General features: G+C 43.1%; 1 protein-coding gene across 1 annotated transcript in view; it reads right to left on the bottom strand.

Annotated features, from left to right (window-relative positions):
* LOC106089403 (probable chitinase 10) overlaps window positions 1-10,141 on the bottom strand; it is a 35,816-nt gene extending 25,675 nt beyond the window's left edge. The window contains 3 exon segments of the mRNA XM_059369878.1: window positions 4,515-4,785; window positions 9,784-9,957; window positions 10,013-10,141. Coding sequence (XP_059225861.1) covers window positions 4,515-4,785; window positions 9,784-9,957; window positions 10,013-10,076 — 509 coding nt within the window. The 5' untranslated portion in view covers window positions 10,077-10,141.
* Between the last annotated feature and the right edge of the window lie 17,200 nt (window positions 10,142-27,341).

Below are 27,341 nucleotides of genomic sequence, written 5' to 3'. Positions count from 1 at the left end.
GTTCAAGTGTCATATCCGGTATCAAGTGTGGTATCATATCGAGTATGGTATCGTATCCGCACCTTAGTGTCGAGTCTGTTACCCGCTAAAGCTGGACATTGACATAAGAAATGTTCTGCCATCACTTGCTGCACCAATTCTGCATAAGTGCGAATGGCAATCCTCTGATTCGTCTGACCTTTTGTTCTCCCTTTCTCCGCTATGGCCTAGCAACCAAAACGATGCAGGTCGTACCATCTTCAAAAAAGTCGTTTATCTCCTTATTACACTCCAAGACCATCCTTGACCCTACCGTCCAGTTGACAGTCCGTAATGAAGTTCATACTCGATGTTCTCTTGTTGGCACCGTACCACCACACGCAATGCGTGACCGCCCGGATTTCCGCCTGCAGTTTCATATTATGATCAGGCAGTCGCAAACAGATGTCCGTCCCTGAGTCCTTCATTTAGGCCCCCAGGCCCATCCTCTAGATTTCATCCATACGTGTAGCATGAACTTCCAGATGGTAACATCAGATTTACGTCAATCCAAGACTGTGCCGCTGGCAGCACACTCGACCTCAAATGTCGTCTCCCACCCGAAAGGGTGAGTTAACTCGAAGGACAGTCCAGCCCATTGAGATACCCTAGTAAGAAAAAGAAAGACTATGTGGGAAGGAGAGAAAGGGAGAGGGGTAGTTGGAATTGGTAATTGGAAGTCATAACGGAACACCACATGCAAAATTTCAGCCAAATCGAACTAAAACTGCGGCTTGTAAGGGCTCAAGAAGTCAAATCGGGAGATCGGATTATATGGGAGCTATATCAGGTTATAGACCGATTTTGGCCGTACCAGGCACAATTTTTGGAAGTCTTAACACAAAACTACATGCCAAATTTCAGCCAAATCGGACCAATGTTGCGGCTTGCAAGGGCTCAAGAAGTCAAATCGGGAGATCGGTTTATATGAGAGCAGTATCAAGTTATAGCACGATTTGGACCGTACTAGACACATTTTTTGGAAGTCATAACAGAACACTACATGCAAAATTTCAGCCAAATCAGATCAATATTGCGGCTTGTAAGGGCTTTAGAAGTCAAATCGGGAGATCGGTTTATATGAGAGCTATATCATGTTATAGGCCGATTCGAACCGTACTTGGCAAAGGTATTGGAAGTCATAACGGAATACCACATGCAAAATTTCAGCCAAATGATGATAATTGCGGCTTCCAGGGGCTCAAGATGTCAAATAGGGAGATAGGTTTATATGGGAGCTATATCTAAATCTGAACCGATATGAATCTGTACGAAATTTCAAACGGCTAGTTGAACGCTATCTTGATGACAGACGGACATGGCTAGATCGACTCAGAACGTTTAAACGACCAAGAATATGTATACTATGGGGCCTTAGACGAATATTTCGAGGTGGATATAATGGCGATGGATATAAAAATATAAGAACTATGAAAATAGAATAGGGAGCAAGCGGCTATCCATCGCACCACCACGTATATGGCTCACCGGAGCGTCGACCCACACTCACTCAAGTTGTAGCCCGCCAAGTGCATTCTGCAAGCATTGTTACTTCGCGTCCGCACATGCCTGACCACATGTTTAGAATTGTATGGCGTCCCCCGTTGAAACAAACACGTCTTATTAACGTATCTGAGGAGACTCGCTAGAGACACATCTATTAATCGCCGAAATCGGCGAAAACCCGCCTCCCTAGGATGGAAAGCCTGTGACGCTTTAGACCCGGACAAGAGCAGAGTGAGTTTTCAATCATCTCCTCTTCCTCTTAAAGACAAAGTCTGCAGCAGTCGCTGTGCGGGACCCCATGCCTGCGGCCATATCCTCTATCCATTCTCCTTCTGTTATCCTCTATCCATTCTCCCTTCGCCTTATGTCTCATAGCCGCAGAGACTGCCTTTTACTTAATCTGTATGTCTGTGGGTCGGAAATCTAGAATAGTGTCCTGTGCCCTAGTTGGCATTGTTCACCTCTTGCATTTGATGGTCCCAGCTTGCAATACCGTATTATGGTCAGGTCGTCGAAGAGAGATCTCAGTCCCTGAGTCGTCAATATAGACTCGCAGTCCCACTCTGTCCTTTAGCTTTGATCCATCCGTGTAGCATGAACATCCAGGTGGCAATGTCAGAGCTAAATGGGACAGTGCTAAGTTAGAAGGCTTCCGATAGAAAGACTTGTATTTGAAAGTTCGAGAAGGTGCAAGGGCCTCAGTCGAAATCACGGGTCCCTGAGATCTACACCGCAGGCAGAACTGTAGGCAATGCTGAATATGTGAGGTTTATGGTCAGAGCAGTACCGTCAAGCTTTATCTTAAGGAAACTCAATATGTTAAAGGAGGACAGGTACATGCACTGTGGTCCATTTTGGATATAATTATGCCCAGGATAAGCTAAGGAGAGTTCTGAGATAAGCTGCCACCAAGGCTAATTCAGGATAAGATTTTCAGCATACCCATAACCAAAAGGGTAAATTAAACGGCTGATGTTGGTTTTGAGAAACAGGATCCCATCCGAAGCACATGATATCGATATGTCATTGCCGTTAAAGGGTCAGTCAGTTCAGTCGGCGAACTAATCTAACGGGAGTCACAACAGGTCTCTGTGCCACAAGCTAGGCTTGAACTACTGTATATTACTGGTTTCCCCACTTTCAAAATGAAAACTCATTCAGTTCTTTACGAATAACTTGGCAAACGTAATCCATAAGATCCAGTTTTTATACCCACCACCGAAGGATGGGGGTATATTCATTTTGTCATTCCGTTTGCAACACATCGAAATATCGATTTCCGACCCTATAAAGTATATATATTCTTGATCAGCGTAAAAATCTAAGACGATCTAGACATGCCCGTCCGTCTGTCTGTTGAAATCACGCTACAGTCTTCAAAAATAGAGATATTGAGCTGAAACTTTGCACAGATTCTTTTTTATCCATAAGCAGGTTAAGTTCGAAGATGGGCTAAATCAGATTATATCTTGATATAGCCCCATATAGACCGATCCGCCGATTTAGGGTCTTAGGCCAATAAAAGCCACATTTATTATCCGATTTTGCTGAAATTTCGGACAGTGAGTTGTATTAGGCCCTCCGACATTCTTCGTCAATTTGGCCCAGATCGGTGCAGATTTGGATATAGCTGCCATATAGACCGATCCTCCGATTTAGGGTCTTAGGCGCATGAAATTTGGGACAGTGAGTTGTGTTAGGCCCTTCGACATTCTTTGTCAATTTGGCCCAGATTGGGATATAGCTGCCATATAGACCGATCCTCCGGTTAAGTGTCCTAGGCCCATAAAAGCCACATTTATTATCCAATTTTGGTGAAATTTGGGACAGTGAGTTGTGTTAGGCGCTTCGACATCCTTCGTCAATTTGGCTCAGATCGGTCCAGATTTGGATATAGCTGCCATATAGACCGATCCTCCGATTTAGGGTCTTAGGCCCCTAAAAGCCACATATATTATCCGATTTTGCTGAAATTTCGGACAGTGAGTTGTGTTAGGCCCTTCGATATTCTTCGTCAATTTGGCCTAGATCGGTCCAGATTTGGATATAGCTGCTATATAGACCGATCCTCCGATTTAGGGTCTTAGGCCCCTAAAAGCCACATTTAGTATCCGATTTTGATGAAATTTGGGACAGTGAGATGTGTTAGACCCTTCGACATCCTTCGTCAATTTGGCCTAGATCGGTCCAGATTTGGATAGAGCTGCCACATAGACCGGTCCTCCGATTTAGGGTCTTAGGCCCCTAAAAGCCACATTTATTATCCGATTTTGCTGAAATTTGGGACAGTGAGTTGTGTTAGGCCCTTCGATATTCTTCGTCAATTTGGCCTAGATCGGTCCAGATTTGGATATAGCTGCTATATAGACCGATCCTCCGATTTAGGGTCTTAGGCCCAAAAAAGCCACATTTAGTATCCGATTTTGATGAAATTTGGGACAATAATTTGTTTCAAGCCCTTCGACTTCCTTCGTCAATTTGGTCCAGATCGGTCGAGATTCGGAATAAAAGGTGGTTTACATATAAACCCGAGGTTTACATATATACCCGCCTTTTTACTTGTTTTTCACCAATCTACACTTCATCAGCAAAAAATAACTATCTGATGCGGTTTGCTTGTCAGTGGCGTTATTTGGGCCATAACTCTTCATCGACCATGCCAATCGTCACGTTACCGTAAATGGATAATGCTAGCGTAACTGAATTGGAAGATATGGACCTGGACGAAACCATATGTTGTCGTCCAGGTCCAGGTCCAGAAACCACACAGCACACGTTACAATCGATTTATTTAAGAGTAAGTTTAATGAGCATGTCATCTCCAGAAACGGCTCCGTCGATTAGCCACTTCGTTCGTGCAATTTTGCGCCTCTAGACTATTTTCTTTGGGTTGTCAAGTTTTCACAGTTGTCAAGTCCTTCTTGGAAAACCCGATATAGGTTTGATTTTTATTGCCTAACCTATTTTTAGTTTAATTCTGCTATACTTACTCTTCTTTTAATTCCTTTAATAGGGTTACAAAGTTTTGTTTATCCGCAGCTAAACCACCACGCTGCACTGGATACTCCCAATCCAAATCCAAACCATCAAAGCCATACTGACGAATGAAATTCAATGTTGTTTGTATGAAGTTCTTTCGCTTATTTGAATCGGCGGCCATTTGAGAATATTTCACAGAACCTTCATTCCATCCACCAACAACAGCCAAAACTTTTAAGTTGGGATTGGTCTTTTTCAAAGCCATGGTGCGACTAATGAAACCTATTTGGAAGATGCGATAAAGAATCTGTTTTATAAAAATGGAACTATTGCGCTTTGTTTGATTGTTTGTACTATTGGGTTGCTCAAAAAGTAATTGCGGATTTTTCATATAGTCGGCGTTGACAAATTTTTTCACAGCTTGTGACTCTGTAATTGCATTCTTTCTTCTGTCAGTTATCAGCTGTTACTTTTAGCTTGCTTTAGAAAAAAAGTGCAAAAAAAGTATATTTGATTAAAGTTCATTCTAAGTTTAATTAAAAATGCAGTTACTTTCTTTTAAAAATCCGCAATTACTTTTTGGGCCACCCAATAATATATTGCCGTGTAACTCGATCAAGAAAATATGGTTGTCAAATTTGATATACAACTTTCATCATCTTATTTATGTTTTTTGGTTAATACAAGCAGGAATATGCTTTTTCTAACGCGATGCGGATGTTATTTCTTCTCTATTTATTACTCTCTACGACACACATGATTGGTGTAGATAGAGACTCTAAAGACGTAACTCGAAATCTTATGCATATTTTAACAAGACAAAGAAATGTTTTGAAAATATGCCACATTAATTCTCAAAGTATTGTAAACAAGATTGATGAGTTCAAGTACATATTCAAAAATGCGAAAATTGATAAAATATGTCTATCAGATATTTGGTTACACACTGCAATACTAGATAGCTTAATAAACTTGGATGAATATACTGTATTCAGATCTGTTAGAGAACGTCGTGGGGGTGATGTTGCCATATATGCGATGAACACGTTAAAAGCCACATTCCGATTAAAATTTAATCTTGAGGATCAATCGGAATATATTGGATTGCCCAAAAAGTAATTGCGGATTTTTCATATAGTCAGCGTTGACAAATTTTTTCACAGCTTGTGACTTTGTAATTGTATTCTTTCTTCTGTCAGCTATAAGCTGTTACTTTTAGCTTGCTTTAGAAAAAAAGTGTAAAAAAAGTATATTTGATTAAAGTTCATTCTAAGTTTAATTAAAAATGCATCTACTTTCTTTTAAAAAATCCGCAATTACTTTTTGGGCAACCCAACATATTCATGAAGCTTTTATCTAACTTGAAAAATTGATTGTATCTACCAGCCAAACCATACTATAAATCTGAATCAAATCCATAACGTCTCAGAGACCATAACATTGGGATATAACGATATTACTATAGCTGAGGACTTCAATTCCAATATTCTTGTAGATTCCAAATTGATGGACAATATGTTGACAATGGCTTTCTCCTAAACCTATTCTAGAAACCCCACTCATTTTTCGTCAACTGTTAATACCCTTTTGGATATGTTATTTATAAATAATACTTCTAATATTTCGCTCTATAACCAAATATCTGTCACTTGTTTCTCAAGACATGATTTGATTTATCTGGCTTACAATTTCACTGTGTCAATGACAGTGTCAATGACAAAAAGTAATTGCGGATTTTTCATATAGTCGGCTTTGACAAATTTTTTCAACGGCTTGTGACTCTGTAATTGCATTCTTTCTTCTGTCAGTTTTCAGCTGTTACTTTTAGCTTGCTTTAGAAAAAAAGTGCCCGAAATTTTGTTTACATTTGTTTGTTTGGCGTCAATTTTAATATGGAGCCCACAAAGGAGCATTTTCGTCATATTTTACTTTATTATTTCCGTAAAGGAAAAAACGCGGAGCAGGTTGCTAAAAAGTTACGAGATGTGTATCACCATACACCTTAAAAGGAAGACAGTGTCAAAATTGGTTTCGCAAATTCTGTTCTGGAGATTTTTCACTTAAAGATGAGCCACGTTCAGGTCGGCCAAATGCAGTTTATGATGACCAAATTAAACCATTAATCGAATTGGATCGTCATGTAACTGAGCGTGAGATAGGAGAGAAGTTAAATATACCAAAATAAACCGTTCATTATCACATAAAAAGTCGTGGACTGGTGAAAAAGCTTGATATTTGGGTACCACATGTATTGAAAGAAATTCATTTAACAAACCGAATCAACGCTTGTGATATGCACCTTAAACGCAATGAATTCGATCCGTTTGTAAAACGAATCATAACTGGAGATGAAAAATGGATTGTTTACAACAACGTTAGTCGGAAACGATCATGGTCCAAGCATGGTGAACCAGCTCAAACCACTTCAAAGGCTGATATCCACCAAAAGAAGGTTATGCTGTCTGTTTGGTGGGATTGGAAGGGTGTGGTATATTTTGAGCTGCTTCCAAGGAACCAAACGATTAATTCGGATGTTTACTGTCAACAATTGGACAAATTGAATACAGCCATCAGGGAGAAGCGACCAGAATTGGTCAATCGTAAAGGTGTCATATTCCACCAGGACAACGCTAGACCACACACATCTTTGGCCACTCGCCAAAAACTGAGTGAGCTTGGCTGGGAACTTTTGATGCATCCACCATATAGCCCTGACCTTGCACCATCAGACTACCATTTATTTCGATCTTTGCAGAACTCCTTAAATGGTAAAACTTTCGGCAATGATGAGGCTATAAAATCGTACTTGGTTCAGTTTTTTGCATATAAAGGCCAGAAGTTCTATGAGCGTGGAATACCAAATTTGCCAGGAAGATGGCAAAAGGTTATCGAACAAAATGGCAATTATATATTTGATTAAAGTTCATTCTAAGTTTTATTAAAAATGCATTTACTTTCTTTTAAAAAATTCGCAATTACTTTTTAGGCAACCCAATATTTTCTCTAATGATATTCGAAAATGTTTGTTCTTTTGAAAATTGTTTTATTATTTCTTAAGAAGGATATATGACTGTTCTCATAAGCCTGCACTATAACAATAACATTTAATCTTGTTGTGTAGGTATTCATTAAATAAATACAAAATGGGTCATTTGGCCCGAGCGTCCGGGGGGCGGCCACCCTCTATAAATCCCCCATTTGACACCTAAAGCACAGACAATAAGCAATTTTTTCAAATAGTTGAACAAGAAATCCATGGGCACTTGTCTTCATGTCCACAAATAAACCAGTTTTATCCTTCAGTGAAAGAAAAGGCATTCGAGAACTGGCGTCTGAACAAAATGACTTCCAACCAATGTATCAAGTGCGGTCCAAATGGGAGAAGAACCTGATATAGCTCCCATATAAAACGACCTCCCGATTAGACTTCTTGAGCCCCTGGAAGCCTCAATTTTTGTCCAATTTGGCTCAAATTTAGATCATGGTGTTCTGTTATGACTCCCAACAACTGCGCCAAGTACGGTTCAAATTGGTCAAGAACATGATATAGCTCCCATAAAAACCGATCGACTTCTTGAGCCCCTACAAGCCGCGATTTTTATCCGATTTGGCTGAAATTTTATGTTATGACTCAACAACTGTACCAAGTACGGTCCAAATCGGTCTATAACCAGATATAGCTCCCATATTTTAGCAGAATCGAACTTAGCACGCTTTTACTTGTTTTATTTTCAAAGATATTTTGATCTTCATTTTAGATTTTTGTCTTTAATAACAAGACGCAAAGTTAAGGATTTAATTTAACCTACCATTTAAAATAAAAAAATCCTTAATATGAAGAATATTTTTTGTTCACCAAGGGAAAAAATAAAAATTTGGAAAATGTATAATCTTTAAATTAAGTATGCAAATCTTTGGCTCGAATCTTTAAAATTAGGACAAAATTTTTTCATTGGGGAAAAAATAGAAGAGGTTTCCAATTGGATACCTGAGACGACACTCGAGGTCGGGTGCGAAGCATTGCTTTCAGCAGCACACAGTCTTAGATTGACGAAACTTTGGTATGGCCGTCTGTAAGTTCATGGTACACGAATGAATCAAAGCTAGAAGACAGAGTGGGTCTGGCGATCTACATTGAGAACCCAGGGACTGAAATCTGTTTTCGACTGCCTGACCATAAAACGGTACTTACTTAACTTACTTTAATTGGCTATGACAGAATATTTGTTCCACTAGCCGAACCAAGCGCCTCGATCTTCTGCGCTCATTCTAAAATCTCTGACACCAAGTTTCGAGGTGTCTCCCACCACTTGATCTTTCCATTGGGCTTTTGGTCTTCCCGGTTTGCATGTACCACCGTGTTTGCCTTCAAAAGACTTCTTTGCTGGAGCTTCTTCATCCATTCTGACAACATGACCTAGCCAACTAACTATGCTATCGTCGTCATACAGCTCGTGGTTTATACGTCGCCTATAAAACGGTACTGCAGGCTAAAATCTGGGCGATCATGTAATGCGTGAAGCGGTGTGGTGTTAACGCGAGGACGCCGAACATCTTTATGGACAGTAAACAGGCCATCAGGGCAATAACAATCAAAACAAGATAATAAGGGGTCTCTTTTTTATGGCTGAGTCCGAACGGCCTGCTGCAATGCGACACCTATTTGGGCGGAAGTTTTTATATGGCAAAGTACCTCACAAATGTCGCCAGCATTAAGAAGGTCTTTCCACCGCTGAAAAATTTTCCCATGTTCTCGCCAGGATTCGAACCCAGTCGTTCACCGTCATAGGTGAACATGCTAACCTCTGCGCCACGGTGGCCTCCACTTTTCTTGATGACGCGAGTTTTTCCATGTGCTGATAGGTTTCCATTTTCTTTCTCACTTATGCGATTTCAGTTTCATATAAAAACGGAATTTGGGGAGCAAAAACTTTTTCAGTTTTGCGATATTTTTAGTTAAACGAATTTTCACTTCACATCAAAAATTAATGATTCCTTCACTTAAGCGAGATTTCACTTAAGCGAGATTTCACTTAAGCGAGATTTCACTTAAGCGAGATTTCACTTAAGCGAGATTTTTTACTCAAGCGTATTACAGTTATGCGGTTTTGACTGTACAAAATTTCAGACTAAAATTTTTTTGCACTTTACTTTTTAGTATTTACAGCGCACAACAAACCGATTACTGACTTAGGTATAAGTCCATAGCGGCACGAGGGATTAATATCCGCACACTCTTTTCAACTTAACCGAATCAACTTATATAGTATGCCACCTTACCCACTTCAAAATCCAGCCAGGAATCCAACTGCTTAAAAGCTCCCGCATCGGTAATGCCAAAGAAGGAATAGCTCAAATGTGTGCAAAGATTCGCATCAATGTTCTCTGGCGTAAATCTTCCATTTCCGGGGCGCCAATTGGCCCAAGTACCAAAGTAGCAGTTGATAATCTTGCCTAGATAAATGGGGATGTTAAACAGTCCAGAGTTTCCCAATAGAATCGTATTTACCATTAATGCCTGCCGCTAAGCCAAGGCATAGAAAAACGTTTAGAAATAACCTCAAGCTCGTCATGGTTTAACTTGTTTCCTCATTCTTTAACTTCAACATTATAACCACATTTCTGTCCTAACTGGTGTTTTTATGCCTTTGTGCGTCATTTAAATTGTTGTTGCAATTAATTCGCCATTGTTATGAGCTACAGTTGTCACCGCACGATCCACAAATATTGTTTTATATTATTTGTTGATTAAGAATTTTCAAGAAAAAATGCTAAATCAAGATATAAAGTCTTTTTCGCATTAAGTGATTCTATGGTGCATGAATGGTTATTATTTGTTGATGTACATTTTATCTTAATTCGAATTAAACAAATACATAATTAGTCATAGCACCAAACTACAGTGAAAATCCCTTATAACGACTGCGCTTGAATATCGCGATATCACTCTTAAGGGCAATCCGACAATAAAGTCATAATCGCAACTATCCGAATGCATCATCAAGCAGATGGAAAGTGTGATATAGCACCCGTGCACAGAAAGTATCCTAAAGGTCCTCATATTAAGGAGGCCACCGTAGCGCAGAGGTTAGCTTGTCCGCCTATGACGCTGAACGCCTGGGTTCGAATCCTGGCGAGACCATCAGAAAAAAATTTCAACGGTGGTTTTCCCCTCCTCATGCTGGCAACATTTGTGAGGTACTATGCCATGTAAAACTTCTCTCCAAAGAGGAGTCGCACAGCGGCACGCCGTTCGGACTCGGCTATAAAAAGGAGGCCCCTTATCATAAAAAAAACTTGAATCGGACTGCACTCATTGATATGTGAAAAGTTTGCCCCTGTTCCTTAGTGGAATGTTCATGGGCAAAATTTGCAATTTTCCTCATATTAAGTCACAAGTAAAATGCAAATTTTGCCCATGAACATTCCACTAAGGAACAGGGGCAAACTTCTCACATATCAAGGAGTGCAGTCCGATTCAAGTTTTAGACCCAATGATAAAGTGCCTCCTTTTTAAAACCGAGTCCGAACGGCGTACCACAGTGCGACACCTCTTTGGAGAGAAGTTTTACATGGGATAGTACCTCACAAATGTTGCCAGCATTAGGAAGGGAAAACCTTCGTTGAAAAATTTTTCTGATGGTCCTGCCAGAATTCGAACCCAGACGTTCAGCGTCATAGGAGGACATGCTAGCCTCTGCGCTACGGTGGGCTCCGGTGGTCAAAAGTGATATATATCTAATTTTCATAGGTTTTGGGGAGAACTTAACTCTTCCTTAAAAATTAAAAGCCGTTATAAGCAGTTTTTACTGTTGTTTACTGGAACGGGGAAGTAATTATAATACACTGGTCTGCCCCAATCTTTATGGAAATAGTTATAAAGCAATATTTTTAGTGCTTAGTTCATTGAATCAAAAGTTTTGGTCTTTGGAAGGATTTGGTCTTTCAGAAGGTTAGGTTAGGTTGAAAAGAGGGTGCGGATATTAATCCACCCCATGCCACTATGGACATACATCTATGACAGTATGAAGACATTTTTAATCATCATTGACTTGGAAATGTAGTATGTTAAGTTGTTATACCCTCCACCATAGGATGGGGGTATAATAATTTCGTCATTCCGTTTGTAACACCTCGAAATATTCGTCTAAGACCCCATAAAGTATATATATTCTTGATCTTCAAGACATTTTAAGTCGATCTAGCAATGTCCGGCTGTCCGTCCGTCTGTCGAAAGCACGCTAACTTTCGAAGGAGTAAAGCAAGGCGCTTTAAATTTTGCAAAAATACTTTTTATTAGTGTAGGTCGGTTGGGATTGTAAACGGGCCAAATTGGTCCATGTTTTGATATAGCTGCCATATAAACCGATTTTGGGTCTTGATTTCCTGAGCCTCTAGAGGGCGCAATTTATATCCGATATAACTGAAATTTTGCACGTGGTGTTTTGGTATCACTTCCAGCAACTGTGCTAAGTATGGTTGAAATCGGTTCATAACCTGGTATAGCTGCCATATAACCGATCTTAGATCTTGACTTCTTGAGCCGCTAGAGGGCGCATTCCTCATCCGATTTGGCTGATATTTCGCATGAGGGTGTTTTGTTATAACTTCCAATAATTGTGCTATGTGTGGCGTAAATTGGTATAGAACCTGATATAGCTGCCGTATATGCCAATCTTGGATCTTGACTTATTGAGCCTCCAGAGGGCGCAATTCTCATTCGATTTGGCTGACATTTTGTACAACGGCTTCTCCCATGACCTTCAACATACGTGTCCAATATGGTCGGAATCGATCTATACCTTAATACAGCTCCCATATAAACCGATATCCCGAGTTTGTTTATTTAGCGTGCTTTCGACAGACAGACGGACATGACTAGATCGACTTAAAATGTCTTGAAGATCAAGAATATATAAACTTTATGGGGTCTAAGACGAATATTTCGAGGTGTTACAAACGGAATGACGAGAATACTATATACCCCCATCCTATGGTGGAGGGTATAAAAATACTGCTTTAAAATTATTTCCATAAAAATTGGAGAAGACCAGTGTATTTTAATTACTTCCCCGTTCCAGTAAACAACAGTACAAACTGCTTATAACGGCTTTTAATTCTTAAGGAAGAGTTAAGTTCTCCCCAAAACCAATGAGAATTGGATATATTACTTATTGCCACCGGAGCCCACGGTAGCGAAGAGGTTAGCATGTCCTCCTATGACGCTGAACGTCTGGGTTCGAATCCTGGCGAGACCATCAGAAAAAAATTTCAACGGTGGTTTTCCCCTCCTAATACTGGCAACATTTGTGAGGTACTATCCCATGTAAAACTTCTCTCCAAAGCGGTGTCACACTGCGCCACGCCGATCGGACTCTGCTATAAGAAGGAGGCCCCTTATGATTGAGCTTAAACTTGAATTTGCATTTGAGTTGTGTTAGACTCTTCGACACCTTTTTCAATTTGGGCCAGATCGGTCCAGATTTGGATATAGCTGCCATATAGACCGATCTCTCGATTTAAAGTTTTGAAGAAGAATGTCAACTGGCTTAACACAACTCACTGTCCCAAGTTTCAGCAAATTCGGATAATCAATGTGGCTTTTATAGGCCTCAGACCCTAAATCGGTGGATCGGTCTATATGGAGGCTATATCAAGATATAGTCCGATATAGCCCATCTTCGAACTTAACCTGTTTATGGACAAAAAAAAATCAGTGCAAAGTATCAGCTCAATATCTTTATTTTTAAAGACTGTAGCGCGATTTCAACAGGCAGACGGACGGACAGACGGACGGACATGGCTAGATCGTCTTAGATTTTTACTCTGATCAAGAATATATATATACTTTATAGGGTCGGAAATGGGTATTTCGATGTGTTGCAAACGGAAAGACAAAATGAATATACCCCCATCCTTTAAGGGTGGGTATAAAAATATAAGGTTGAAACTGAAGAATCTTAAAAAACATTGTAGCACGGTGTACATAACCGTACATACAAAATATGAAATTTTGTTTATATATCTTTGTTTAAGAAAAAATAAACCTCAAAATTTGTTCAAACAAAAATTAGTTCTGTGTACCTTATCTATCTATCTATGCTAATAATCTTTAAATAAAAATTAAAATGTTGCGCTTTGTTAGTTTGTTTGTGTTACCTAAGACTCAAAAACGGGTGAACCAATTTTCATGCAATTGTCTCAGATGATAGCGAATGGCCTCCCGATGAATAAGGGGAACCCCATTTTATGATATCGGGGAGGGGCGGACGCTCCCCCTTACCCCAATTTTCAAAAACGTCCGATCTTGAGAATTGGTGCATTGATTTAAGCTAAATTTTGTATCACCATTAGGACTATGTTCACCCGAACAGTCTAAATTGGCATAAAACTTTAGGGTCAAATAAACGTGGGGATGCCACCATAGAAACCACCCAAACGTACATGTTTGCCGATTGGAATAATATGAGTATCAAATGAAAGGTAATTGAAAGTATTGGGTTGCCCAAAAAGTAATTGCGGATTTTTCATATAGTCGGCGTTGACAAATTTTTTCACAGCTTGTGACTCTGTAATTGCATTCTTTCTTCTGTCAGTTATCAGCTGTTACTTTTAGCTTGCTTTAGAAAAAAAGTGTAAAAAAGTATATTTGATTAAAGTTCATTCTAAGTTTTATTAAAAATTCATTTACTTTCTTTTAAAAAATACGCAATTACTTCTTGGGCAACCAATAGAATACGAAAGTTATATAAAAACAAATAAGGAAAGGCAAAAGTCGGACGGGGCCGACTATATAATCCCCTACACCTGCCCTATAAGTGAAAATTTGGAGCTATATCTTATTCTGAACCGAATTGATTGAACTTCAAATGGGTTATAAAACCATCAAAATTTCGAGCAAATGTGATTAAAGTTGTAATGACTATGGCTCTATTTGTGCAAATGTATGGGTATGAAAGCTAAATGGAAATCTGAATCGATTTTGATAGAATTTAACAAACATGTGTATTGTCATAAAAGACTTATAAATCGTTTGCAAATTTCCGTGACAATCGATTGACAAATGACCCCACCATTGAAATATTACTCAAAGTCAGACGAACATATAGGGAAGCAATATCTAACTCTTTAGGTATTGTGGTAGTCGTCGAGAAGAGCGTTGCGCAAAATTTTGAGAAGATTGGTGAATAAATGTGCTTGCAGTGGCTCCAGAAATGAAAATCGAGCAATATATGGGAGCTGTATCCAAATCTGAACCGATATCTATGGAACTCATTAGTAAAGATGACAATCAAAAGAGAAACCCTCATACCAAATGACCACATTATCATCAGTAATGTGGAGAGTTATAAAAAAACGGTTAGGTTGAAAAGAGGATGCAGACATTAATCCGTCCCATCCCATGATGGACATATACCTAAGCCAGTAATCGGCTTGTTGTACGCTCTAAATACAAAAAAAAAGTAACCTCGAAAAAGAAAATCTAAGTTGGGAATTTCGTGCTACTTACAAAATCCTTAATTGTTTTCCATGCCACACCCCTAAGTTGGTTTATGTCTGGTATTGTGTCCCCACCTAAGTCCCGGTATCTGTTAGACGCGAAAGCTGGACAATGGCAAAGGAAATGCTCCAAAGTCTAATCATCTTACCCACATGCCCTACACATGCTATCACTTGCAGCACCGATTTTGAAAAGTGAGCTCGTAGTCCTATGTGTCCCTTTATGATACCAATAGCTATACTTAGCTCCTTCTTACTTCCTTTCAGTAATAGCCTCGTCTTCTCACGATCTGGACCCCTCATAGGAATTTTCGCCGACTACCCACCGTTTCGCTGGGTTGTATGCGCATTCGTCGCTCACGCGCTTAACACGGACTGTGTCGACCCGAAAAGCTTCGGCTTAACCAAGTTTATTGACGGCAGTTCTCTGGCCTTCAAAGCCAAACCGTCTGCCCTTTCATCACACCGTTATGGCCCGACACTCAAACGATGTGGATTTCGCCATCCTCAGAAAAGGCGTTGATCTCCTTCTAACACTGCAAGACTGTTCGTAACCTTACCGTCCTGGTTGTTATTGCCCTTATGGCAATTTTACTGTCGGTAAAGATGTTCACACTCGCATGCCGTGATCGCCCGGATCTCCACCTGCAGGACCGTATTATGGTCAAACAGTCTAAAACAGATCTTTGTGCCTGGGTTCTCAATGTTGACCCCCAGGCACACTCTGTTCTCTAGCTTTGAGCCATCAGTGTAACATGATCTTCTAGATGGCAATACTAGGGTCCCGTCAATCCATGACTGTGCCGCTGGCACATTCATTCCCCCTTACACCGTTATGGCCCGGCAACCAAACGATGCGGATTTTGCCATCCTTAGAGAAGGCGTTAATCTCCTTCTTACACTGCAAGACTGTTCGTGACCTTACCGTCCTGGTTGTTATTGACCTGATGGCAATTTTACCGTCCAAAAAGATGTTCACACTCTACGTTCTCACGTTATCGCCACATCACCTCACGCATTCCGTGATCGCTCAGACCTCCGCCTGCAGGACCGTATTATGGTCAGGCAGTCTAAAACAGAACTCAGTCCCTGGGTTCTCAATGTAGACCCCCAGGCCCACACTGTCCTCTAGTTTTGACTATCCGTGTAACATGATCTTCTAGATGGTAATACTAGGGTTCCGTCAACCCAAGACTGTGCCGCAGGCAGCAGAGCCTCGCACTCGACCTCAAGGTTCATCTCATGTATCCGATCGGAAACCTCTTCCCTTCCTTCCAGGTTTACCTATCGTTGCCTCGATTATACCGCGATGGTATGAGCTGCTCCCATCCTCAATCCATTCTCCCGTCGCCTTAAGTCTCATAGCCTCACACTTAATGTGTATGTCAATGGGTCGTATATCTAGAATAGTCCCCAGTGCCCTAGTGGGCGTGGACCTCATAGCTCCGCCTATGCCAAGACAACATGTTCTCTGAACCTGTTGTATGGTCCTTATGTTGCACTTTTTCTCTATAGAAGTCCAACAAACTACTGAGTAAGTATTGGTTTAATCACGCCCCTGTAGAGCCAGTGGACTATCCTCGGATTCAGGCCCCATTTCGAGCCTACGGCCATCTATATAGTGCCCAACATCCGTGAGCCTTCTCAGTACGCTCCTGAATGTAACACTTCCAATATTGAGTTTCCTGTCCAAGATCACACCTAAGTATTTGACCTTCTCAGAGATCGAAATCGTCTTATTGAGGAAACGTGGTGCGTCAGATTGGTCCACCTTCGTCTTCCTCGTGAACAGACATATTTCAGTTTTCTCTGGGTTAACATTGAGACCTCTGGGTCAAGCCCAGTCATATACCATATGCAAGATCCTTTCGACCCTCCTGCAAAGCTAGTTCGGATCATTACCCCTTGAAAGTATTACAACATCGTGTGCATAGCAGACAGCCTCAAATGCCTCCTCAGTCAGCATCCGTAATAGGTCATTCATGTGACTCGCAATTTATCCACCTATTCCTTAGCATATGGTTTATCCAGTCTCTAAGGACTCGGTCCACGCGGTACTGGTAAAAGAATTAAATCAATGTGTCGGTCCGCACATTATTAAACGCCCCCTCGATGACAATACAAACTGCCAATTTTTACGTCTTGGCATCGAAGGGTTTTCCTCTTTTTTATGCACAACCTCGTGCAGGGCGGTCCAACGACCTTCCTTTGACATAGGCATGCTGGCTGTATTTAAGCATTTCGCTGGATGTCCTACTCTTTATCATGGTATCCACAATGCGTCCCATGGATTTAAGTATAACGTAAGGCTTGGGTATAAACACCACCCTTCACTCCTGCCAGGCTTTCGTCACCCCGAATGTCTTCAGATTCATCAAGTATACGGATGACAGCCCTCTGGCCCCCACCGCCGTTTCGCTAAGGCCCGTTCCGGTTTTTCGAGTGGGATGGAGTGGATGGCCGTTTTCACTCTACTATTACAGATCTGGTTCAGGAAGTTTTTTTTTGTAAAATTTGACAATAATAGGCGATCCGACACTGAAGGTATTAAAGATATATTTCGTCTGTAGATGACGCAATTTTCATCCTGTTAGAATCAAATTTTTATACCCATAGGATGGGGGTATACGAATCTTGTCATTCCGTTTGTAACACCTCAAATATTCGTCTAAGACCCCATAAAGTCTATAAGAGCACTACTTGCTTTGTTTACAACCATTGAGATGTGTTGACGGAAGTTTAAGCGTTGATCTAGAAGAAATCCAAGGTCTTTAAAGCTATAGACTACTTCAAGTTGATTGGAACCCAAAAAGTAGCTAGTTTTAAGAGAGGTTATTCTTGAAAATTATATGTGTTTGCATTTGGAAATATTAAGTTCCATAAAGTTCTGGTTGCACCATTCGTAAAGAGTATCAAGGTCATACTGAAGATAACACTGTTCATCAGAGTCTCTCATTGATCTGAAGATCTTAACATCATCTGCATACATCAAAATATTCGAGTGTTTTAAAGTAAAAGGGAGATCGTTTATGAACAAATAAAACAACACAGGGCCAAGGTGACAACCCTGTGGAACACCTGAAGAGAAAACAATTGATTTGGAAACTGCAGTACCAAATTTAACTCTTTGAGTACGTCCAGTCAGATATGATCTGATCCACTTTAGTAAAGATGGACTGAAACCAATAAGAACTATTTATCTTAGCAGAAGGTTGTGGTTGACTTTATCAAATGCTTTACTAAAATCGGTATATATAGTATCCGTTTGGTAGCGTTCCCTAAAGCCATCGTTGACCAAACAAGTAAATTCTAAAATATTTGTTTTCGTCGATTTCGATTTCCGGAACCAATGTTGGTAGGGAGACAATATAGAAGAGACTTGATGTGAATTAGAGTCAGTCAGAATTTTCTCTAATAGCTTCGGAATAGCATTCAAAATTGAAATGCCCCTGTAATTAGAAACCTCATTGCGATTTCCGGCTTTAAATAACGGTCTTATATAAGATTGCTTCCACAATTCCGGTAGATATCCATGCTTTAATGAACTGTTGAAAAGTGTACAAAGGGGATACGAAAGTTCGAGAGCGCAATGCTTTAAAATGTTCGATGGAATTCCATCTGGACCGGGATTAAAAGTTATCTTCAGTGACCTTAAATTTTCATCTATTCAAAGTTTTACAAAAAATGCATTTACTATCTTTTAAAAAATCCGCAATTACTTTTTAGGCAACCCGATATTACAACGGCGTTTGAATTCCCAAATTTGTAGAAGGATTTAGGATTTGATTTCAATTGATTTCTAATTTTATTCAAATAACTAGCATACGCCAATTTGTTTTCTTTATTATATTCGCATCTTGTTAATGAATACATCGAAAATTCAGACGTTGACCAGAGCGTTTAAACCTTTTATAGAATTTATTCTTCTTGTTCTTCAGCCTAGAAAGATTGGTTGTATTCCATGGAGGACCATATGCGTTGCAAAAAGTAGTTTTAGGGGCAGATTGAGAAATAAAGTCAAGTAGCACAGTATAAAAAGTTGAAATCATTTCATTCATATCTTTAGATCTGAAAATTTCATTCCAATCAACAGATGAGAGTAGTGAGTTCAGTTTGATGTAATCACTTTTAGCAAAACAGAATACTTTTTCAATGGCTACATGTAAACCGATCTCCCGATTTGACTTCTTTAGCCCTTACAAGCCGCAATTTTTTCCAATAACTGTGCCAAGTACGGTCCAAATCGGCCTCTAAACTGCTAAAGCTCCCATATAAACCGATCTTCCGATTTGTTTTCTTTAGCCCTTACAAGCCGCAATTTTGTCCGATTTAACTGAAATTTTTCACATGTAATGATTCCAACAACTGCGCCAAGTACGGTCCAAATAGGTCCTTAACCTGATATAGCTCCCATATAAACCGATCTTTCGATTTGACATCTTGAGGCTCTGGAAGCCGCAATTCTTATCCCTTTTGGTTGAAATTCAGCGCGAAATGTTTTGTTATGACTTCCAACAACCGTCCAAATCGGTCTATAACCTGATATGGCTCCCATATAAATCGATCTCTTGATTTCGCATCTTGAATCCCTGGAAGCCGAAATTGTTATTTAATTTTGGCTTAAAATTTTGCACGGAGGGTGTTGGGGATTGCTTCGATTAGTGCAGATTTGACAATGAAAATGTCTTCAACTAGAGAAATTGTACAAACTTTTTGCAGAATCTTTTGCATTCCCAAGATTCGACCCGGTCGAACATAGCACATTTTTACTTATTTCTTTTTGCTGTTATTGTTGTTTTAGCAGTTTGTTGTGTTCTATCTTTCGTCTGCTTGATTCTGTTGGGTGTCAAAATCCAGGAACTCTGCGACTAAGATTGGGTGCGTCTAGATGGATTTGGGTCTGAGTCGAGTGGGTCTGGCTGGGCAGCTGCCTCAGTGTAGAGATTCCGTCGGGGTCCAACGCCTTGAATAACTTGGCGCTACTAATGACATTCGCAACCCTCCGTTGCAGCCCTGGCTGACATTGCTGAGTGTCGAATGCCTTCGATATGTTTAATGCTACGAGGACTGTCCTATCACATGGCCCGGTCTCATTGAAGGAGCCATGGCAAATGTGTGCGGTGATGGCATGCAGAGCAGTTGTTGGACTATGCAGTCTTCGAAATTCATGCTGATGCTCGGTGAATGGAAATTCTCCAACGAGCCTCAGGAAGCGTAGTCCCCTCAAGCGTCTTGGCTATTGGTGAGAGTAGGGAGATCGGTCTGTACGACTTCCCCTTACTCGTATCCTTTGCAGCCTTCAGTAGCGGGATCACTCTGTCCCAACCTACCGTTTCAGCCCTGGGTGAAGGGACGTATTGGCGATGTCCTCAAATTTGGCATGGCTGAGTGTCGAATGCCTTCGATATGTTTAGTGCCACGAGGACCGTCCTATCACATGGCCTGGTCTCATTGAAGAAGCCACGGCAAATGTATGCGGTGATGGCATGCAGAGCAGTTGTTATGCTATGTCTTCGAAATCCATGCTGATGCTCGGCAAATGGAAATTCTCCAACTAGGCTTGGGAGAAGTAGTCGCTCAAGCGTTTTGGCTATTGGTGAGAGTAGGGAAATCGGTCTGTACGACTCCCCCTTACTGGGATCCTTTCCTCTGCCCATCTTCCAGACATCGGGTACTATAAGAGTGTTCAAAGTCAGGTTGAGGACAGTCGTAAGGTACTCGACTCCTGGTACATCCAGATTCTTCAGCATCACTGTAGAGATTCCCACGGGGCCCAAAGCCTTGGATGATTTGGGGCCACGAATGACATTCATAACTTCGTCCATGGTAAATTGTGATGGCTGTTCTTAGGCTCGGAGACCACGAATACGGCGAATGGCTCTCCCCCAGCCCTATCACGCTCGGGATACACAATAAATTGACGGTTGAATAACCTGGCGCACCTCCTCGTATCAGTCACGGTTACGTCGCCAAAACTGACTGAAGTCCTGCCGGTGTTCGAGAGTGACTTAACAGTAGCCCACAGCTTGCCTAAAACGGTACCTAAGTTACATGGCTCCAAGTGTTCCAGCCACAAATTCCGCTTATGTTCGTTGACTACCCTATTTATTTCCAGATTCAGCTCGCTGATTCTGGGGCTAGTGGGGTCCATACTACTAATCACATCACGCTCGTCTGCGAGTACCACTGCCTGCACCGGGAAATTGAGCCGCACTTGGGGTATTCGACTGGTTGGTATAAAACGAGCGGCTGCTGCGTCAATGATGTCTCGCAATTTCCTCTCGGCCACTAGCACATCCGAGGAGGGTGGCAGTTCACTGAAGCGGCGATTGGTATACTCTCTGAAGCCAGCCCAATTGGCCTTCTTCTGATTGACAAACGTCCGGCGCTCAGAGGTTATGAAGTCGGGTGGTCGGTCGATGGTGAGAATTATGGGGAGGTGGTGTGACCGATCGATGGAGAGAATTATGGGGAGGTGGTGTGACCGATCGATGGTGAAAATTTTGGGGAGGTGGTGTAACCCCAAAGAGATGACGGCTTGTCACTCAAGAGATCAGGGGATGCAATGGAAATGTCTGGCGAGCTGCTGCACCTCCTCGTAATCCTAGTGGGTGCATCCTCATTCACTGTGCAAAACGTGGAGCTTTTAATCTCTCTCTGCCAAAGCTAGGCCACGCTGGTCGTTACCTAGCGGAGAATGTCATGAAGTGTGATGCGCATTAAAGACCCCTAGAACCAGACGATTATGACCAGATAGTACCCCACTTATATTGGGGTTGTAAGCTTGGTCAGTAATCGGGACATAGCTACCAACCTGCGGTATGTACACGTTGTATAGCTCTATCTCGACAGTACCGGACCTGACTGCTATCCCCATGCACTCCATGTATGGGGTCACTAGCGCCAGGCGCTGGCGAGATGGGTCTATATTGCACGGAATGGTGTATCACGAAGCCCAATCACCCACCTCCATTCCTTGTTGTTGTTGTAGCAGTGTGTAATACACTGAGGCGGCAGCCATTGCCGATGAAGAACTCCATCGGGTCAATCCGGTACATTCAACCGGCTGCCATGGGATTGTCCATTCCTTGAGCAATCCTTACGTAGCACATTGTATCCGTGACAACTGTGCAAGCTGCAGGTGTTGGTCGGCTTTGTCCCCTGGGTCGCTGCGACCAATATATCTTTGCGACTCATGAAATCCACAATCTCATCGATCTTGCCATGGAGACCGTTGCAGTTTAGTTGCAAAAATGATACATTTCCCGGCACTGGTCTGGCAATTTTTGGGCTGGGATGCTGCTGTTGTGTATATTGCCGTTAGGGAGAGGTCGGGGGGTTACATAGTCCGACGACGAGGACGCAGAAGGCGACGAGGACGCAGAAGGCGCCGAGGACGCAGAAGGCGACGAGGACGCAGAAGGCGACGAGGACGCAGAAGGCGACGAGGACGCAGAAGGCGACGAGGACGCAGAAGGCGACGATACGTACCATGGCAGCCGGTTGTACGTACCGGATTGACCCGATGGAATCTTCATCGGCAAGGGCTGCCGCCTCAGTGTACGTGTTCGTCTTTTTTCGTCATGGGAGAGGCACATCCCGGAGTGCCTTCTCCGTATGCTTTTGGTCCGTGCCGGGATTGAAAAGAACCCCGGACCCTGGTTCTGTTCCGTTTGCCAGAACCGCCTTCATCATCGGTCAGTGTCGGTGAGGTGTAACAGGTGCTTGGAGTGGGTACATTTCCGTTCTTGCTCTGGCCTAACTTCGCTACGGGAGTATAGTCATACTGGCTATGTCGCTAGGTGCTGTGCGAACACAGCCAGCAGTGGGTCACAAGCGTCGCCGTCGTCGCCTTCGGCGTCCTCGTCGTCGGACTATGTGACCCCCCCGACCTCTCCCGTACGGCAATTTATGCAAAGACAGCACCCTAGCCCTACTATTGCCAGGCCAGTGTCGGGAAATGTATCGTTCCTGCAGTTAAACTGCAATGGACTGCGAGGCAAGATTGATGAGATTGTGGATTTTATGAGTCGGAAGAGCATATCGGTCGCAGCGATCCAGGAGACAAAGCTGACTAACACCTGCAGCTTGCACAGTTGTCACGGCTACAATGTGCTACGTAAGGATCGCTCAAGGAATGGAGGTGGGGGATTGGCCTTCGTTATACACCATTCCGTGCAGTATAGACCTATCTCGCCTGCGCTTGACGCTAGTGACCCATACATGGAATGTATGGGGGTAGCAGTCAAGTCTGGTACTGCCGAGATAGAGATATACAACGTGTATATACCGCCGGTTGGCAGCTGTGTCCCGATTAATGGCCAGGCCTACAGCCCCGACATAAGTGGGTTGCTATCTGGCCATAGTCGTCTGGTTCTGGGGGATTTCAATGCACATCACTCGTCATGGCATTCTCCCCTAGGCAACGACCAGCGTGGCATAGCTTTGGCAGAGCAGATAGATAGCTCCACGTTTTGCACGGTGAATGAGGATGCCCCCACTAGGATTACGAGGAGGTGCAGCAGCTCGCCAGACATCTCAATCGCATCCCCTGATCTCCTGAGTGACGTATCCTGGCAAGCCGTCATCTCTTTGGGGTCAGACCACCTCCCCATAATCCTCACCATCGACCGACCACCCGACTCCATAACCTCTGAGCGCCGAACGTTCATCAACTATAAGAAGGCCAACTGGACTGGCTTCAGAGAGTATACCAATCGCCGCTTCAATGAACTGCCACCCCCCTCTGATGTGCTTGTGGCCGAGAGGAAATTCCGAGACATCATCAACGCAGCAGCCGCTCGCTTTATACCAGCCGGTCGAATACCGCAAGTGCGACCCAATTTCCCGGCGCAAGCAGTGGTACTCGCAGACGAGCGTGATGGGATTCGTGCTATGGACCCCGCTAACCCCAGAATCAGCGAGCTGAATCTGGAAATAAACAGGGTAGTCAACGAACATAAGCGGAATTTGTGGCTGGAACACTTGGAGCAATGTAACTTAGGCACCGGTGCAGGCAAATTGTGGGCCACTGTTAAGTCTCTCTCGAACCCCGGTAGACGGGACGACAGGACCTCAGTCACTTTTGGCGAGTTAACCGTGACTGATCCGAAGAGATGCGCCAGGTTGTTCAACCGTCAATTTATCGTGCATCCCGAGAGAGACAGGGCAAGGAGGAGAGCCATTCGCCGTATTCGTGGTCTCCGAGCCGATGAACAGCCATCACAATTTACCGTGGGCGAAGTTACGAATGTCATCCGTGGCGCCAAATCTTCCAAGGCGTTGGGCCCCGACGGAATCTCTACATTGATGCTGACGAATCTGGATTTACCTGGAGTTGAGTACCTTACCACTGTCCTTAACCTGTCATTGAACACTCTTATAGTTCCCGATGTCTGGAAAATGGGCAGAGTGATCCCGCTACTGAAGCCTGGTAAAGACCCGAGTTTGGGGGAGTCGTACAGACCGATCTCCCTTCTCTCACCAGTGGCTAAGACGCTTGAGGCATTACTCCTCCCGAGCCTCGTAGGAGAATTTCCATTCGCCGAGCATCAACACGGATTTCGGAGACTGCACAGCACAACAACAGCTTTGCATGCCATCACCACACACATTTGCCGTGGCTTCAATCAACCCAGGCCATGTGATAGGACGGTCCTCGTGGCATTGGACCTATCGAAGGCATTCGACACGGTCAGCCATGCCAAATTATTTGAGGACATCGCCAACACGTCCCTCCAGCCAGGCCTTAAACGTTGGGTCGCGAATTATCTGTGTGGCCGCCAGTCATTTGTGGAATTTAGGGATAAGAAGTCAAAACACCGTAGAGTGAAACAGGGAGTTCCCCAAGGCGGGGTGATATCTCCGGCTCTGTTTAACCTCTACCTTTCCTCCATCCCACCTCCTCCAGACGGCATAGAGATCGTATCATATGCGGACGACTGTACGATCTTGGCATCAGACCCCCCTCCCATTGATGACATCTGCGATAGGTTGAACGTCTACCTCAACGAGCTTGCCTCATATTTCGCTGCAAGAAATCTGAAGATATCCGCCACCAAATCTTCAGCCACACTGTTCACTACAAATACGCGTGAGGTGAATTCTGAGCTGACTGTGATGGTCGATGGAGAATTGATTCCGACCATCAAGTGTCCCAAAATACTTGGCGTCACATTTGACAGCTCCTACACTTTCTCCCCACATGCCACAGCAATCTGCAATAAAGTCAAAAGTAGAAACAAGGTCCTCAAGTCACTCGCTGGCAGCACTTGGGGTGCAGACAAAGAAACCTTGTTGACCACGTACAAAGCAATTGGCCGGTCTGTGGTAAATTATGCAGCGCCAGTGTGGTCACGTCAGCTTTGTGACACGCAGTGGAATAATATTCAGATCTGTCAGAATGCCGCCCTCCGAACTGCGACGGGCTGCCTCCTTAGTTCTCATGTGGACCACCTCCACCAGGAGACAAAGATCCTACCAGTGCGAAGACATAACTACATGCTGTCTAAGCAATACCTTTTGGGCTGTTATCGCAGATATCATCCAAATCATCATCTTGTGGATAGATACCCACCGCCCAGAAGCCTTAAGGTAGATCTACATGATCTAGAGCGTGAGGTCCAGCGCTACAAGAGAGAACCTCTAGATCAAGCGGCATATCAAGCGGGTCTGAACAACATTCATGCAGACACGGTAGCAGACGCATTAACTGGCTACCGGGTGAATGTAGTCCTTGGAGTACGACCGCCACCCATTGCACCCGAAGAAATCGACCTCCCCCGGCAAACCAGAGTGATTCTGGCTCAATTACGTTCCGGCAGATGCAGCCGCCTCAATTCCCACAGAGCTAGGATTGATGCCGACGTGCAAGATGTATGTCCCGACTGTAACCAGGGACCGCACGATACACGTCACCTGTTTAACTGCCCGGCCAGACCCACTCGACTCAGACCCAGATCCCTGTGGACGCACCCCATCTTAGTCGCGGAGTTCCTGGGTCTTGACACTCAACAGAATCAAGCAGACGAAAGATAGTACACAATAAACTGCTACAACAACAACAACAACAACGACGACGCTTATGACCCACTGCTGGCTATGCTCGCACAGCACCTTGCAACATATCCAGTATGACTATACTCCAGTAGTGAAGTGAGGCCAGAGCAAGATCGGAAATGTACCCACTCCATGCATCGGTAACACCTCACCGACACCGACCGATGATGGAGGCGGTTCTGGCAAACCGAACTGAACCAGGGTCGGGGGTTCTTTTCGATCATTTGTTGTTTAAAGGTCCTCTGCGACTAAAATTGGGTGCGTCTATGGGTTGCCCAAAAAGTAATTGCGGATTTTTTAAAAGAAAGTAAATGCATTTTTAATAAAACTTAGAATAAACTTTAATCAAATATACTTTTTTTACACTTTTTTTCTAAAGCAAGCTAAAAGTTACAGCTGATAACTGACAGAATAAAGAATGCAATTACAGAGTCACAAGCTGTGAAAAAATTTGTCAACGCCGACTATATGAAAAATCCGCAATTACTTTTTGGGCAACCCATAGATGGATCTGGGTCAAAGTCGAGTGGGTCTGGCTGGGCAGTTAAACAGGTGACGTGTATCGTGTGGTCCCTGGTCACAATCGGGACATACATCTTGCACGTCGGCATCAATGCTTGCTCTGTAGGAGTTGAGGTGGCTGCATCTGCCGGAACGTAATTGAGCCAGAACTACTCTGCTTTGCCGGGAGAGGTCAATTTCTTCCGCTGCAATGGTCGGCGGTCATTCTCCAAGGACTAAATTCACCCGGTAGCTATTTACCGCATCTGCTACTGTGTCTGCATGAATGTTGTCTAGACCCGTTTGATATGCCGCTTGATCTTGAGGTTCTCTCTTTTAGATCTGGACCTCACGCTCTAGAGCATGTAGATCTACGTTAAGGCTTCTGCGCGGTGAATACATATCCACAAGATGATGATTTGGATGGTCTCTGCGATAACAGCCCAAAAGGTATTGACTAGACAGCATGTATTTATGTCTTCGCATGGGTAGAATCTTTGTCTCCTGATGGAGGTGGCCCACGTGGGTTCTTTTCGATCCCGGCACGAACCAGAAAAGTGCGGGGAAGGCACTCCCGGATGTGCCTCTCCCATGTCCAAAAAAAAAAGACGAACACGTACACTGAGGCGGCCGATTAGGGTTCCATCGGGTCAATCCGATGCGTACAACCGGCTGCCATGGGATTGGCTGGGGAAAGTGATGGCCATTTGTTGTTTAAAGGAGCCAGTAACTCGCCTTGTCATATCGACCATCATAGGTACTCAGTATTTAGGCATGAG

The sequence above is a fragment of the Stomoxys calcitrans genome, chromosome 5 (assembly GCF_963082655.1).
Source record: "Stomoxys calcitrans chromosome 5, idStoCalc2.1, whole genome shotgun sequence".
Taxonomy (NCBI): Eukaryota; Metazoa; Arthropoda; class Insecta; order Diptera; family Muscidae; genus Stomoxys; species Stomoxys calcitrans.
The sequence above is the reverse complement of the archived record's forward strand: the minus strand, read 5'-3'. Positions and strand labels throughout refer to the sequence as shown.